A 16,052-nucleotide genomic window follows, 5' to 3' on the forward strand; every position below is an offset into this window, starting at 1 on the left:
TTTGGCCATCCAGTAAATTCAGCATGGCATTTTTACAATTAAAACATTATAACCAGTGAACATAAACAAGTTCCAAGGCCATGTAACTCTAAACATGATGAAGACATGAACAGCTATTTCAGATAAGTGTTTTGTCGTCATCTACAGAGGCAAAGAGCGTTTGCTCAAGATGGCATACACACACACACACACACACACACACACACACCACACACACACAACTGGCAAGTCTGCAGCAGGGGAACTATGACATCCCAATTCAGACATAATGACCAAAAAAACCTGACACTAATTTTGAAATGGCTTTACAGTATTATATGGATTATATGAAGACAGGAAAAACATCTTCGAATGGCTAAAGACCACTTGTAGAAAGATGGTTACACACTTCTGCACTAGCACATGCACAAATAAACATAGACTTGCACAAACTATCTTGCTATTTTCAAAATAAATACCCCAGGTATGGACAAAGGCAAGGTGGGGATGCCTACTTTATTGACTGATCTATCTGCAAGTCATAATTTAAGAATGGAACAAAATAGATAAGTTGCCTCTTTTTCTTCCCAGAATGAGGCAAAACAAAGACTCCTGCATTCCTCTTCCCCATACAAAAAAGAGATATCTTTTTTCTATCTGTTTTTAGCAGCAACTCTTTTAAATAGGTTTTGGATTTTGGTGAATTATGGCACAATACACTCTGGCCCACACAGCTGCTTATGCAGCCAGGTTCTCCCATCAGAAAACATTAATAAACCAAGCTTTGTTCATGTCCCCCAGAAACTCCCATTCCTGACTGACACAGCCTACTCGGACATGCATGGGAATCAGCGGAGAAAGAAAAGGCAGGATCAGATTAATAAAGGCTATGGTGACCTTGCAAGAACCCACATGGCAAGTGAGCGAAGGTCTCAATTTGCCTATTGAGAGAGGACCAAGGGTTTCTTACCCCTGCTGTTTATAAAGAATTATACATGATGGAGCAGGGAGGCTGCGTTTCTAAATGCATTCACTTCAAATAGAATTTTAATATCACTGCACTATGTGATAAAACGGTGAATGCAATGTGCTGTAAACAAAAGCACATAACAAACAAGCTTAGCACTCCAGGATAAATCATCAGTTGAATCAAGTCAAATACTCCTTTGTAGAGCAACAGACCACAACTCTATCAAAGGCTGCTTTAAAGCCCACTACATAGCCATGAGGTCAAATTCTGCCTTTCCATCTACAAGTTTAAACCTCGTTTACTTCAATTGGAATTGTACATGCATGAAGAGGACAAAAGCCCTTTCATTTGTGCATACTAAATGATAGAATGCATGTTAGAAGGATCTTCTCAGTCTCCAAGTTAAAGAGATAGAAAAATGGTGTGTTGAAAACATTTTACAGCTTGGCAATAAGGTGTGCTGACTCTGAAAACAATAACCTGTGCTCATTGCTTAACAAAAACAATATTAAACACACACACACAAAAGGAAACATGGAGGCAATCAACTGGAACATGGCAGGCACAAAAAGAACAATGTGTAGATTTTACCCTGGATCATGTTCTGGACCTAACCACTAGCCTAAAATTTGGGTTAAGAAACATTTAGCATTGGACAGCAAAGCAAGTTTTACTAACCAGGTCACATAATAGGATTAATGCATATATACCAGGGCTTTCCAAGCCATGAAATTTTGTGCATGTACTCATGTATGCAATGATACCGTTACCCTTCTAACTTTACTATCTGTTAATATAATCAGTTCAAAATTCTATGAATGGAAAGACCTTTGGAATGAATGTGAGCTCTTTAAATATTACCAAAAGAGGAACAGTTGCTGAAGGCTATCTTAAATAAACAAGACTTAAAACAGTAGAATACAAAATGGCAGAACAACACTCCTTGGAAGAAGAATGTCAGATTTCAGGACAGTTTTACTTGTTTGCCTAGGGAAGGGGTGGCGAGATTCTTGTCTATGAGCCAAATGTAGCTGGGCATGGGACCCTAATAGACCCATGAGGTCATTTCCCCAAAGCCACTTTCACCTACACCCAAAAGGTAATGATAGGGCAGCTTCAGCTTGGATGAAAATGATTTTCAATCTGGTTTCAAGTCTGGTTTGGGGTACTCAAACTGCTTGGTGACCTGTGCTGGGAGAGGAACAGGCAAGAAAAATGTTGATCCTCTTTGACATCTTGGTGACTTTTGACACCATTTACCGCACTGGGGCTACTGCCAAAGGGTGGGACACAAAACTCTTAAATAAAGAACTAAATGTATTTGATAAGTCTTTCTTCCACTTCTTGCTTTCTTGATGACTCATTTAATCACATCAGTCAAATTGCACATATCTTGTCATGCATATATTCCCAGGTCACACAGAGAAGCCCCATCCCCAGACACTTCACAACTTATTGCCAAGAGCTTCACTGGTTAAACTAGTTCCCATTATGCCCAGTAATACTGGTATTATTACTGCCTTGCAATGCATGTCATGGAAGGCTTAGACCAGTCAATAAGCTATATAAGAAATGTATCATCTCTCCTCAACAATATCAAAACAGCAACAGGAAATTCCTGAGTCCGCTCAGATACCGCAAAGTTCAGTGCCACCTAGGGACATACAATTACACTATTTACTGAGTATATCACTAAACTATTACTATATAATTGGTTCTATATGTAAGCACCAGTTAGGCGCAATCACTAACTCAAATACTAAATGACAAGCAAGTTGTTACCCACATATATTCATGTAAAATTCTTACATCAACTAGTTTGTTACAACAGCTTTCTGTCTACAACTACTACTACTTTAATGAAGTTTCACATAACTCCAACACTAATTCTACCGTATAAAGTGAAAATATGTAGTTTGTTACGTTATAGTGTGCATTATCTAATACTATTGTGGCTAACAGCTTCAACAACAAAAGTTGTGAAGTTGAAAGCAACTTCACAAATAGTCTTTAAAGCAATTCCTAATACTTTGAGGGTTTTTACAATCAAGTGGTTATAAAATTCTGATGCACAGCCCACCGATTCAAAACTGAAACAAAATAAACAAAGGGATTCAAGGAAAACATACCATGCAGTAAAGATTAGTGTGAAAATGTTTGTCAAATTCTTAATTCTAGACAGTGGCGTAGCATGGGTTGAGAGCACCCGGGGCAAGGCAAGTAATTTGCACCCCCTAACCCGTGGATTTGTGCCCCCTAACCCGTGGATTTGCGCCCCCTAACCCTAACCCCCAGATGTTGCGCCCGGTGCGGCCGGGCCCCCCTGCACCCCCCACGCTACGCCACTGATTCTAGAGCAATAATTGTGTTGTAGCAAAAACAGCAAAGAGTTTTATGGTGTCTTAAAGACTAACAGCTTTATTGGGGTATAAGCTTTCATGGACAAAAACCCACTTAATAAGAATAAAGGCACTGGTGGGAATTACTCCAGTGATGAACTCCATATTTGTATTAAATGAGAAAAAGAATACCTGTGACTGACTTTTTTCTGTAGATAAGGATAACACATTACGATAAAATAACTGCTAATACTTGGGGGGCGGGGCGGGGAGAACAACACCCAGTTGTGTAGCAGAAAATTCCCCAATGCTTTATTTTTCCAAGGTAAATTCTTTATTTTTGAAGTTCCTCAGTAACAATGAACGGGTACGAATTGCAAATAAATATTATGCAATATGATTAGTTACAAAGTAGTTAGCTTTGTTGACGAAATACAAGTAAAACAAACATGCTGAAATAAATAACCTTCTAGGGTCTCAGACCTTTTTCCAATGAAAACTGAAAATCTACAATACAAATTACTATATGCAAATTTACTTAGGAAAATTTTCTAATTCAAAATTATGGACTCAACTAAAAATTGCAATGATTACTAACAATGTGATCCTGACCTATGGTATCACAAACACCATTTAGACATAAATCTTGAGCCCTAACATTTTCTGTAATGGAGAACTACAAAGACACCACAGAGCCAAACCTCCTAGCAGACCTCGCAAACAATAAATATTGAATCTTTAACTAAAGTGGCAGCTCCTAGATTTTAAAGTATGAAGCCACATCACTGGAAATGTGTTTTATTGTAGAAAAGTAACTCAGTCATCAGACTCTCATCAATGCTGAAGATTGCATGCTCACTGCTTTTCATGAAGGTTGTTTAATAAAGAAATAAAGAAATAAAGAAATAACTCATACTGTTTTGTCAAAACTGGACAGAGTAACAGCTCCTGCAGGAGAAATATCCAACTTTCGACTCGGACGTGCCACAAATACTATACCACCTGATTCTAATACCACATTTCCCACCTACTAGATTGTCTGAAGGCATTTTCAGTAGGGCTGTGTCATTTCTATGTTTAGAACATGATCTTACAGACCACAGGCATCTAGCAGACTATGAGTATCAAATAATTATTTAGCAGCAGCAGCGGTGGTAGTAGCAGCACTATAGTCATTTTGACCCTATATAACAAAATGGATCATTCGCCGTGCAGTAACCCTTCCTTAAGGTTCGCAGAGTATATCATGACGACACAAATGAGACCCAGACCTATATAGATCAAGTAAGGGTAGACCCATAATGAGTGAACCAAGTGCTTCTGGGCGGATAATTAATTTTGGAGGAGATAAATTGGGGGGAATACATTTAAGATGGCTTTTCCTAGATGATTTGGGAGTGATGGAGAAGCATTGGTCAAATGAAATTAAGAGTTATTTGGAGCAGGACCTGTGAGGAAATTAGTTTTGGGTAAATGAATTAAAAGATGAATGGATTTCAGGTGAACTAGGGTGGGATGCAAATGAACTTACTATGAATTAACTGAATATATAGGGGTTATCCTGATCGAAAATTAGTGAGTTTGCCTTCTGTAACATTTAAATTATATATTTGCATACACAGATAAAACTTGGCATATGCAGATATTATGCAGATTTGTGTCTACGGGTCTGTGCCCTGTATCTTTCAAGCAACTAGCAATACCCTAGGACCATTTAGAGATGGAAAGCTGATATCTTAACCACATATAGCAGAATTAGATCCACAACATCTGGAACTATGGAAAAGTGAGGTAATATTTGACCATAAAACTGGTTTAATTACAGGTAAGATGTTTCACCAAATTTATTGTGTCTGCCAAGAGTAACACCAGATTCTCCAAGAAGCCAGGTCTTTTACATTAGGAAAGGACTCTGTCCTATTGAAGAAAGACTGCATTGTGGTCAATTGTATACTTCACTCTGCCTTTCTTAACAGACTTTGGTGACAACTAAGTTTAATAAGAATTAATATATTTTACCTCTTTGTTTCCTCTCTGGACTATGTTTAAGAGGCCATTTTGATCCACCTGCAGCCACTGAAATCCTCAGCAGATCTGGTTGCCCATTTCTGTAGGAAGCTAAAACTGACCAATGAAGTGAAAGTAAAAGAAAAATATAAAACTTAGAAAAATGTAGTTAGCTTGTGGTGTCTAGAATGAATTCTAAATTATGTCTGCCTGCCTGCCTGCCTGCCTGCCTGCAAATGATCAGGCACATGTGTCATTGCACATAACTCCTGTGTCCTTTGGTTACAGCACTGATACATATTTCCATTTTTCCCCTTAGCTCCCTTTTCAGTCATTCCCTTCTAACATCTGCATGCCAGAACGTATGCACATTGCATGACTGAATCACATCTTTAAGAAATGTTTCTAGTTAGCCCACAGCATTTATTCAAGAAGTACTTATCATATGCTTAGAACCCCTTCAGTGTGTTTGTGTGTGCGCGCACACACAGCAAAAACACTGCCATGTAAGCTGCTTGACAGTGGAATGGTCTCCTTCAGGAGGTTGTGGTCTCTCCTTCCTTGGAGGTTTTTAAGCAGAGGTAGAATGGCCATCTGTCATGGATGCTGTAGCTGAGATTCCTGCAATGCAGGGGGTTGGACTAGATGACCCTTGGGGTCCCTTCCAACTATTCTATGATTCTATGAAGAAAATGTTATATACAATGGTATGTTTACACCTGGCAACCTATACATAGATTTTCATTAGATGTGCTTTCCACAGAGGAATTTTGTCATATCTGAAGCAGTGCTTGTAGAAGTGCCCTCTTAATAGTACACCCCTAAACGTGACTACTCAGAAGTAAATGACTTTTTGTTAAAAGGGGCTCACTCCCAGATAAGTACGTGTAATATTGCACACTGGAACCCGCAGTGAACAGTAATGAATGTATCTCATTTATTTCAGGGTTGAGTACATATATTTGAGTGAAGGACTGCAGTCACTGCGCCTAGACCTTCAGTCCTGCCACTGCTATAAACTCTGTTTATTTAAACAGGCTTGGACAAATGCAGAATTATGATAATATACTCTACTCAAGTAACTATATATCTGATTATATTCAGGCAAATTGCATGCACATTCAGTATATGTTTGAAATCTTAGCTTGTAAATGTCTTGTAGGCTTTTTTAAGTCCTATTTTTTTCTTCCTCTGACATTTACAGCAATGATCCATTGCAGTTCCTCACAAATATGTGAAAGTGTGTGACATAATTGTCATCAAATCAATCAAAGGAACTTCTCATACTTCAATTGCAATAATGAAAGGAACTGTTCTCTAATGTATCAGGGTTTGGCACAAAATGAGGAAAGATTTTTTTCATCTGGAATCATTTTCACACTGCTTATTATATAATTATTGATATTAATATAACTAGCCTTCTACAAAATAGGATTGCATCCCCATAACTCCAAAAAAATGATGCCACTTGATAATGACACAACTTGGTTATTGATATTTTGAATGATTTACAAATGCTGAAGACATGGATTGGTTTGGATTTAATATCAAACTATGGTTTGGCGCTCTTGCAATCCTGGTTTGTCTGGTTTGGAAATACTTCCTCATATGGTGTAGAATGAAAACAGAATGCAGAACACTCATTAGGTAACAAAAGCATAAACATGGGTACTCACGAGGAACTCACAGGAAGAGAGATAGGGTAGAAAAAGATACATATTCCCCGCCCCAAAGTTAGAATATCCTTCAGAAGCTTGGAGGACCATTTCCACTAAACATTAGGTATTAAGTGCTGAGCCAATTCAAGACTACCTTTGCCTGGAGGGTACCAGTAGATTGAGAGGCCTTTAGAGCAAACATGGGAAATGTGTGGCTAGACTACAAATCACATCACCTCTGGCCCTGGGGTGGGAATAGGCAATAAAGATACAGTTTGATTCCACATAGCCAGAGTTAGAGTCCTGGCTGCCAAGGACCACACCTGTGTCCTAGATTTTTCTTGCAGCTTTAAAGTATGCTGAGAAGCTTTCTGCTGCCTTGTGAAAGAAGAACAAGGGTGAGGGAGGTGTCTGTCATGGGTAGAGACCATTATCAACCCTTTAGAATTCCCCCCCCCCCCGATTTCTCAACTTCTGTATTAAGAAGCATGGAAGGGAGGTTACAAGTAGGTTGATAATTACAGATTTTCTGTGTAGCAGACCCAGATTTGTCAAATAAAAAGGGTTTCTTTGACTACGTTCAAAGAAAGAGGAAGAAGAAGCAAGCAATAGGTCTCTTGAGTGAAGAAGATGGAGAAATGCTATTGGGTGACAGAAAGAAGGTGGAGCTGCCTCTCTCTTCACCCAAAATGAAATGGTAATGGTAATGATTATGTTATTTGTCCCAGCCACTCTGGGAGGCTTACAACAAATTATAAAAGTACAGAAAACATCAAACATTAAAAATTGCCTATACAGGGCTGCTTTCAGATGTTTTCTAGAAGTCAGATACAGTGGTACCTCAGGTTACATACGCTTCACGTTACATACGCTTCAGGTTACAGACTCCACTAACCCAGAAATAGTGCTTCAGGTTAACAACTTTGCTTCACGATGAGAACAGATGAGAGCAGGAGGCCCCATTAGCTAAAGTGGTGCTTCAGGTTAAGAACAGTTTCAGGTTAAGTATGGACCTCCGGAACGAATTAAGTACTTAACCTGAGGTACCACTGTAGTTGTTTATTTCCACAGAGTGGGCAAAACTACAGAGAAGGTCCTCTGCCTGGTTCCCTGTAATCTCACTTTTCACAATGAGGGAACTGCCAGAAAGCCCCTGGAGCTGGATCTCAATGTCCAGGCTGAATGATGGGGGATGGCGATGCTGCTTCAGGTATACAGGGCCGAAGCCCTTTGGGGCTTTAAATGTCAGCAGCAACACTTTGGATTGTGCTCAGAAATGTGCTGGGAGTAATGGATTCTTTAGCTGAGATTCCTGCACTGCAGAGGATTGGACTAAATGACTCTCCAGGTCCCCTCCAACTATCAATTCAATGTTTCTATGAAATCTCTTTTTGTTGACTGATAATAGGCAACAGTGAAGCTAGAAGATACAACACTGTTAAATTATAACAAATAAGACAAACTGAAACCACAACAGCAATATCCTATTTTGAAGTTACAGTATGCTCATAATGTATCTCTTAGTATGCAGGTTTGCCAAAACGAAATTGAGAAATAGGGGCTGGAATAGTACTTAGGAAACAAACCAAAACGGCAAGCCACAAATTTTCACATCTTAAATATGCATAACTCTAGATCATAAATCTCAACACACTTTGAGCCATAAATGCACTTCAGCAAAGGGCCGGAAGAGATACTAGAACAACTACTGAAACATGTGTAAAGATTAAGCACCAATTGCACCATCAATTCTACTACCTAGGAAATAATAGTAAATAAAATGAAATCCTAATGTGATTAATACCAATAATAAATAAAGGGGTTTTTTTGTAAATAATATAAACAAAGGTAAAGGTACCCCTGACTGTTAGGTCCAGTTGCGGATGACTCTGGGGTTGCGCACTCATCTCGCTCTATAGGCCAAGGGAGCCGGCGTTTGTCCACAGACAGCTTCCGGGTCATGTGGCCAGCATGACTAAGCCGCTTCTGGCGAACCAGAGCAATGCACGGAAATGCCGTTTACCTTCCCACCAGAGCAGTACCTATTTATCTACTTGCACTTGACGTGCTTTCAAACTACTAGTTGGGCAGGAGCTGGGGCTCAACAACGGAAGCTCAATCTGTCGCGGGGATTCGAACTTCCGACTTTCCAATCAGCAAGCCCTAGGCTCTGTGGTTCGGACCACAGCGCCACCCACATCCCTGAAATAATATAAATAGCTTTCAATAAAAGAGCCAAATGGTTCTCAGGAAACAGTTAAAAGACTAGAAAGCCAATCATTTCAACAGAAATTACCCAGGATACAATCCATTCCCCCTTTGCATTTAACCCATCACTTTTCATGCATGGGGATTTCTTCCCACTGACCCATCCCCTCTCAGCAGCCCTCCTGTGGCCAAAAACTGGACTCACAGGACATTTATACATGCTCAATGGCATATACTAAATGGACCTCAATTGGACACATGCTCAATGGACCTTTCCATAACCCTCTGTTCACCTTAAGTACCAAAACACAGCTGGATCTCACAGTGGAAATGCCTTTGTAGGTTTAAATGGCTTGCAGAATATAGTCTATTTAACTCCATTCATCCATGTACCAGTAAAGCCTTATGTCAAAAAGTGTACAAAAGTGCAATAGCTAGATTCCCCCATTCTTTTCAAGATTCCAGCACTCAAAGAGTTTCAGTCTTCCATAGCTCAGATCTCAAACAAACTTCCTTAAAAAGAACTTAAAATGTTAGTTAATCTGTTGACATTGCTAAAAGTAGATCTGGACATAAATTAAGTCATAGCTGGAAATATGAAACACGGGCTGAAATTCAAAAGACCTGAGTTATTCCAGCAGCAGATGATGAATCCACTTTTTTGACACGAATCTAGGCTCAGAAGGGCTAGCTGGCTGTAGAAAGTGCTCAAATATCACACCCATAGGCAACACAGTAACTTTTTAGAAAGCAGATAGCACATGGGACCTGAGAGTTCTGCTTCCAAGCCCTAGCACAGACTGTTGCATGGTCTTGGATACATCACTTCTCAGCCTTAATTTCCAATCTGTAAAAAAAAATACATGAATAAAGCCTTGCAATTTGCTAGTGGTGTGGAGCACTTTCCCTAGTGAGTAAGGCGGACAAAACTTGAAATGAAGTGACACACCGTGTATGTTGCAACGGTTCTTTATAATCCCTTCTGAGTTTGCAAAATCTCACAAAACAAAACACGAGTTTTTCAGCTGTTTTTAATGAAATTAACCAAAAGCTACACTTCCTACATTTATGCGATTTCCAACATTTAACCGATTTCCGCCCAGACGCTGTTTAAAAAGGACATATGGCAACCCTATATAGTCCCATTGGAAAAGGTATATTCTACTGAATTCCAGCATCATACTGTACTTTGGACGGAGAAAAGAGACTGCCAGAATCCCAAACCGCAACACAGTTTTGTTGCATTTTACAAAGTTCATGATATCAGACAGAATGCCATTAAGGTAAATGTAGATATTATATATAAGCGCCATATATGTATCCCAAAGAGTATCATCTCTGTTTGAAGCCAACAGTGCTTCAGAATCTCTTTCCTTTATGGTCAGCAACCCATAAAATCTCCACTTCAACAGTCAGCTGTCCAACAAGTCCGCTCTCCCATTCAGACAGAACAAACCTGAATAAAAGAAACACAGTACTTACCAAGCCACCACAAATGCTGAAGATTGCTGTGTGCATTTCCTGTGCATTAACATGCCCACGGTAGAAGCAGTGGCGCAAATCTGAGGGGGGCTGCCTTTCAGTGGCCCCCACATGTACTTCAATATAGTGAGGAGCGATGAAGCTGGTGTCAGCACTCAGATTCAGCTGGAAAACCTGTCCATAGGCACTGAGGCGGTAGTGAGTCCTGAAAGGGATGGGTTCCACACCTGTCTCCATGCTCCTTTTCCTCCTTTTGAAGTGGTGAGTATGAGGAAAAGTTTCTCCAAATTCATTCACCCGCGTGGGTGTCACTATTTCATAGGACGGCAGATGTTTCACCAAAGTCTCTGCAACAAAACAGCAAAGGTACACACTTTGAATATGGTGCAGATTCCTGATACAGGCATGGGCTCCATCACAGGCTAGACTTCCTATTCTTTGGGGAAACCAGTGCAATACAATCTGCCATTTTGAAAGCAGAGAGGTTGAGCAAATAATCTGCACATGCACCAACTCCAGATAGGATTGGGGCAAAAGCCCTGGTCAAGCACTTTGGCAATCCATTGCCAGTCAGTGTAGACCAGGCATGGCCAAACTTGGCCCTCCAGCTGTTTTGGTACTACAATTCCTATCATCCCTGACCACTGGTCCTGTTAGCTAGGGATGATGGGAGTTGTAGTCCCAAAACAGCTGGAGGGCCAAGTTTCGCTATGCCTGGTGCAGACAGCAATAAGCTAAGTCGGCCCAATTCTCTGACTCAATCTTTCGGTCGTCATGGTTTGAAAAAGATGTAGAAACTAACAATGGTGCAATACATGCATCATCAATATACAAAGGGCAAAAACAATGGCTTTTGCTTCACTCATACCTGACCTTCCTAACAATACAATACAGGCTATATTCTGGCTACGCTCCTACGCACCATTTTAAAACTTCAATACTGATGATGTTAAGTCACCAGATGAATAAAACCAGTCCAAAATCTCAGGGCTCTTTCTAGCATTCATTGGGTGCAAATTGATTAAAATTTGCTCAGAGTACACATACTAAAAATTAACGAGCCTAAGTTAATCATGCTAATTCAGTGGGCTGACCCCCGAGTAAAATTTAGCTGAGTTAACACTGAAAGTCTGGCATATTCCAAAACACATCCTATGATACAAAACTGAGAAAATGTTATTTCCTCAGGAGCTTATGAATTAATCCCGACGTCCATGCAAGAATAACAGAAGGCCAGCGAAAACAGGCACTGCTCCTCTTTGACACTGAATAACTAACTCCAAACACAACCCAGGACAAATGTCTTTCTTATGGGTGCCTGAAATGTTATTTGCTCTGGCCTATCTGCCACAGTGTAACCATGTACGAGGACGGGGAGAAAAAGGCCTTCCAGCAGGCGGGAATGCACCTGAAAGAGACCAGCGCCCAGTCCCAGCCGCCAACCCCGGGCTCTGCCTTCGCGTCGGCGCGCGCCGCGCGCCCTTCCCGCACGTGCGAGGCTCCTTGCGCACGCGCGCTGGCCTCACGCCGCCGTCCCTCCTCCTCCTCCGCCAGCGCAGCGCCAAAGCCTCGGGTTCCTAGAAAGCGGCTGCTGGCGGAGAGGGGCGTGAGGCGAGTGGCCGGGGCTTTTGGCGCGGGTGCCCGAGCCCGGGCGGGCGGGCGGGCGCGCTCTTGGAACCGGCCGGCTCTTTTACCTTGCTTGGGGTGCAGGCGGGCTTCCCACGTCCTGGCGGCGAGCAGGGCGGCGAGGTACAGCAGCCGCGCCAACCCCTCCGGACCCCGCATGGTTCCGCCTGCCTCAAACGCCTCGGGCGCCGCTCCTTGCTGCCTCAGCGGCGGCCGCGGCAGCTACTGCAGCCGCTCGCCGGCTGGGCCGACCTCGGACGGCGCGGCTCCCTCATGTTCCCGCGGCGCCCGCGCTGCGCCCGCCGCCGACGCGTCTCCTCTTCCTCCTCCTCCGCCGCCTCTTCCTCTCCGCCCCGGCGTCCCCGCTCGCCTGGGACTTCTTCGCGAAAGGCGACGCTGCCGGCTCGGCGCGCCCTGCTGCTGCCGCTGCCGCCGCCTCCCCTCCACGTTCGCTCCCTCCAGAGCTGCTGCTGCCGCCGCCGCCTCGCTCTTTCCTGCCGCGCAAGGAGGGAAGGGTGCCAGCTTCGCGGACTCTCCGGCCACCCCGGGACCCCCGACATCAAAGACTCTGCCCGCCCCCTTGGGGCAGGGACCTGACCAGCGATTGGAGGAGTCGCGGCGGCGGCGGCGCTACCGACTCGCTCGCGCTGGCTCGCTCTCGCACACGGAGCGGGCTGGAGGTTGCGCGGCTGGCTTGCCAGAGGCCGGTGGCGGAAAGGAACCGGCCCTGTAAGCAAGGCGTGCGGTTCTTGATTCCTGCATATAGGTAGCCTCGGGACAATAGAAAAGGAACCGGTGCAAAAATCCACCTTAAAAGTTCTGGGAAAGAAAGCACGAGAAATCGAATCCCAGTTGGGTTCTAGGGTTGCCAGATTTCGAAAAGTAAAAAAACCAGGACACCCCGAAAGTTCGTAGGAAGACCCCAAACTGCTGAACGCTTTTTTAAAAGGAAACCACCTAAATCATTGAGCTTTTTAAAAGGGAAAGACGTGGAAAAAACCCCATGATTTTTCGATTGACTTTCCTGAACTCCAGGACAAAGCACCACTTTTGGGAAGTTCCCCCCCAAATGTCAATTCCGCCTTTGAAATCCCAGTAGTGTCCAGACGTATGGCAGTCCTAAACCCATAGAAGGCAGCCAGAACAAACCCCCAAAGTAAGGCGGTTAGTCTCACTGGACTGGGCAAAGATGCTTAGGGAGGAGAGGGGGCTGCACTCTAGGTTGATGCTTGTCTGCTACTGGATTTTTTATTTTTTTAAAAAAAACAAGGTGCTGGGGCCTGGATTCAGTGGTGTCCTGATATCTGTAAGTTGTGTGGCATTGGCTCAGAAGCCACAGCCATCCTTCCAAGAGTCTGCAAGGCAGAGTTGTGGGAAGCAGTTTTGTAGCCCACACAAAGAGAATGCAGTGCCATCTTCTGCCTTTTATCTAATTGGCTCTTGTTTCTTTTTAATGCCTCAAACTGATAGTCCTCAAAATATTGCACACCTCCAAGAGGAAGTATGGTGTCAGTTATCTTGGGATGGGATAGGATACTTTGGGCTGAATCCAGGTTTTCCCTCCCCCCCCCCCCAACAAATTATCACCACTGTGATGATGCCACCAAAGCTTGTATACAGTGGTACCTCGGGTTACTTTTCACTTCAGGTTACAGACTCCATTAACCCAGAAATAGTACCTCGGGTTAAGAACTTTGCTTCAGGATGAGAACAGAAATCGTGCTCCGGTGGCACGGCGGCAGCAGGAGGCCCCATTAGCTAAAGTGGTGCTTCAGGTTAAGAACAGTTTCAGGTTAAGAACAGACCTCCGGAACGAATTAAGTACTTAACCTGAGGTACCACTGTACCTTTGGGGGGAAATAAACAACGACTTCTTCATTTAAAAGCAGAGTCAGTTAAGGCTGACAATACACAGTGCTTCCTGTCAATACTGTAATTAAGAATAAATAATCATAAAATTGTAGAGTTGGGGACTCTGAGAGTCATCTAGTCCAACCCCCTGCAGTGTAGGAATCTCAACTAAAGCATCCATGAAGATGGTCATCCAACCTCTGCTTAAAAACCTCCTAGGAAGGAGAGTCCACCACCTCCCACAGGAGTCCATTCCACGCTTGAACAGCTTTCACTGTCAGAAAGTTCTTCCTGGTGTTTGGTCGGAATCACCTTTCTTGTATCTTGAATCCATTGGACTGAGTCCTACCCTCCAGAGCAGGAGAAAACTGCTTGCTCCATCTTCCATGTGACAGCCCTTTCAATATTTGAAGATGGCTATCATATATTGCAAATTAGTGATGCTTGTTCAGTGGAGTTTTATGGAAGAATGTTCTGAAATGAGGGCTTTCAACTATAACCTATTGCTGCCAGGTAGAAGGGACCAGTTTTTAACTGATACCCTAAAATAAATGATATTTGATGAAAGTGTTATCTTCAGTGATGCACAGCTGTTAGAATATAATCTTTGGGTTGCCCATGATTTTCATATCCCACCTTTTACCAATTAAGAATTAACCTAAGGCGAGTAACTATGCACACAACGTGGATTAATATTCTCAAACCTTTAGCATTAAACCATTGACACTTTTTTCTTATAGTACTCCAAAAAAGTTTTTGTCAGATGGTTCAGACTATTGGACTAGGTCAGGGATGGAGGACCCTTTGGTCTGTGGGCCTAGTTTGGTTGCTAGGTCTCTCAATCTGTTTCCCAGCATTTGCCATGGACTAGGATAAGGATGAAATCTGTGCCTACCCAGTTCAACAGTGTTGATCTGCTGAAGGGCAGGGATGGTCTGACTTTCATCTCGATTGTGGTATGCTGGATGGTGAAGTTTTAACCTCCGTGCCTCACACACAACAATTGGGAAGACACCCCCCCCCATATTTACATGAATCATCTTATGAATGATGGTTCATCCCCATTGTGGCACACTGAACAGGAAGGGTAAAACCTCCCCAGTGCACCACAATAGGGATCAAAACTGGACCTTCAAGGGATCCACGCCAGTCAGCTGAGGAGCAGGGAGCTTCACTTTTCATTCCTATCCATGGCCTCCCTGCCCACCTTGTTGCGTTAGGGATTAATACCAGGTCTTTCCCACTAGATGATCCTCCCAGGGAGGAGAAATTACAGATGTGGTGCAGCTACCAAGGAGGCTCTGCTCTACAAGAGTGCCAGCCTGTCTTCCAGCTTTATTCTTCAACAGTAGGGATGAGAATATGCAACACAGTTAAGGGAAGGAGAATTTAGACTTATTACAGTACTATCTTTCTCCATAGATCAATAAATACTTTTTTTCTTTTCTTTTTACAAAATCCATTCCCCATTCGTTCATTGTAGGAGGGAATGAGAAATCCATTGCTCTGTAATTATTCTAGCGAGAAGTAAAATACAAAAACATTCATAGCTTTGACTATGTAGAAATTGATTGTTACTATAAACAAAGTTAGTCTGATGAAATCCATAGTAATATGCCAAGTTACACATCCTGGAACCATAACTTCTGGTGAGGAAACGTTTTCCGTTTCTTCAAATCTGCATGCATATTGTTGTTGCTAACAAAGAATTGCCTTTGAGAAAATAGTTCCAACTGCAGTGAAATGAATCCATCCACTTACATTGTCTAGTAGAAATGTATGGAATGATGTGCCTATGCCAGTTCCTTCAAAAGCCTGTATATCAAAAAACAAAATCTGTGCTTATTCATACTTTCTCCTTTCAGTTAAAATTGCAGTGATTTTTAGATCTTTTCAGTGGTGATGTATGCTGAAATGAATGTCCTGGAGATT

The 16,052-nt window shown here is 42.6% G+C and overlaps 1 protein-coding gene across 3 annotated transcripts in view; it reads right to left on the reverse strand.

The window, feature by feature from the left end:
* The window catches only part of ADAMTS20 (ADAM metallopeptidase with thrombospondin type 1 motif 20), a 77,561-nt gene extending 63,436 nt beyond the window's left edge, over window positions 1–14,125 (reverse strand). For 2 of the 3 annotated variants that reach the window (XM_081928909.1, XM_081928908.1), the window contains exons 1-2: window positions 12,338–14,125; window positions 10,644–10,990 (exon numbers count right to left, since the gene is read on the reverse strand). In XM_081928909.1, coding sequence (XP_081785035.1) covers window positions 10,644–10,990; window positions 12,338–12,428 — 438 coding nt within the window. In that variant the 5' untranslated portion in view covers window positions 12,429–14,125. Of the gene's footprint in view, window positions 1–5,307; window positions 5,413–10,643; window positions 10,991–12,337 lie in introns of those variants that run through there. The other variant, XM_081928910.1, reaches the window with a different exon arrangement.
* Window positions 14,126–16,052: the final 1,927 nt, after the last annotated feature.

Source organism: Podarcis melisellensis (assembly GCF_964234715.1).
Source record: "Podarcis melisellensis genome assembly, chromosome: 10".
Taxonomy (NCBI): domain Eukaryota; kingdom Metazoa; phylum Chordata; class Lepidosauria; order Squamata; family Lacertidae; genus Podarcis; species Podarcis melisellensis.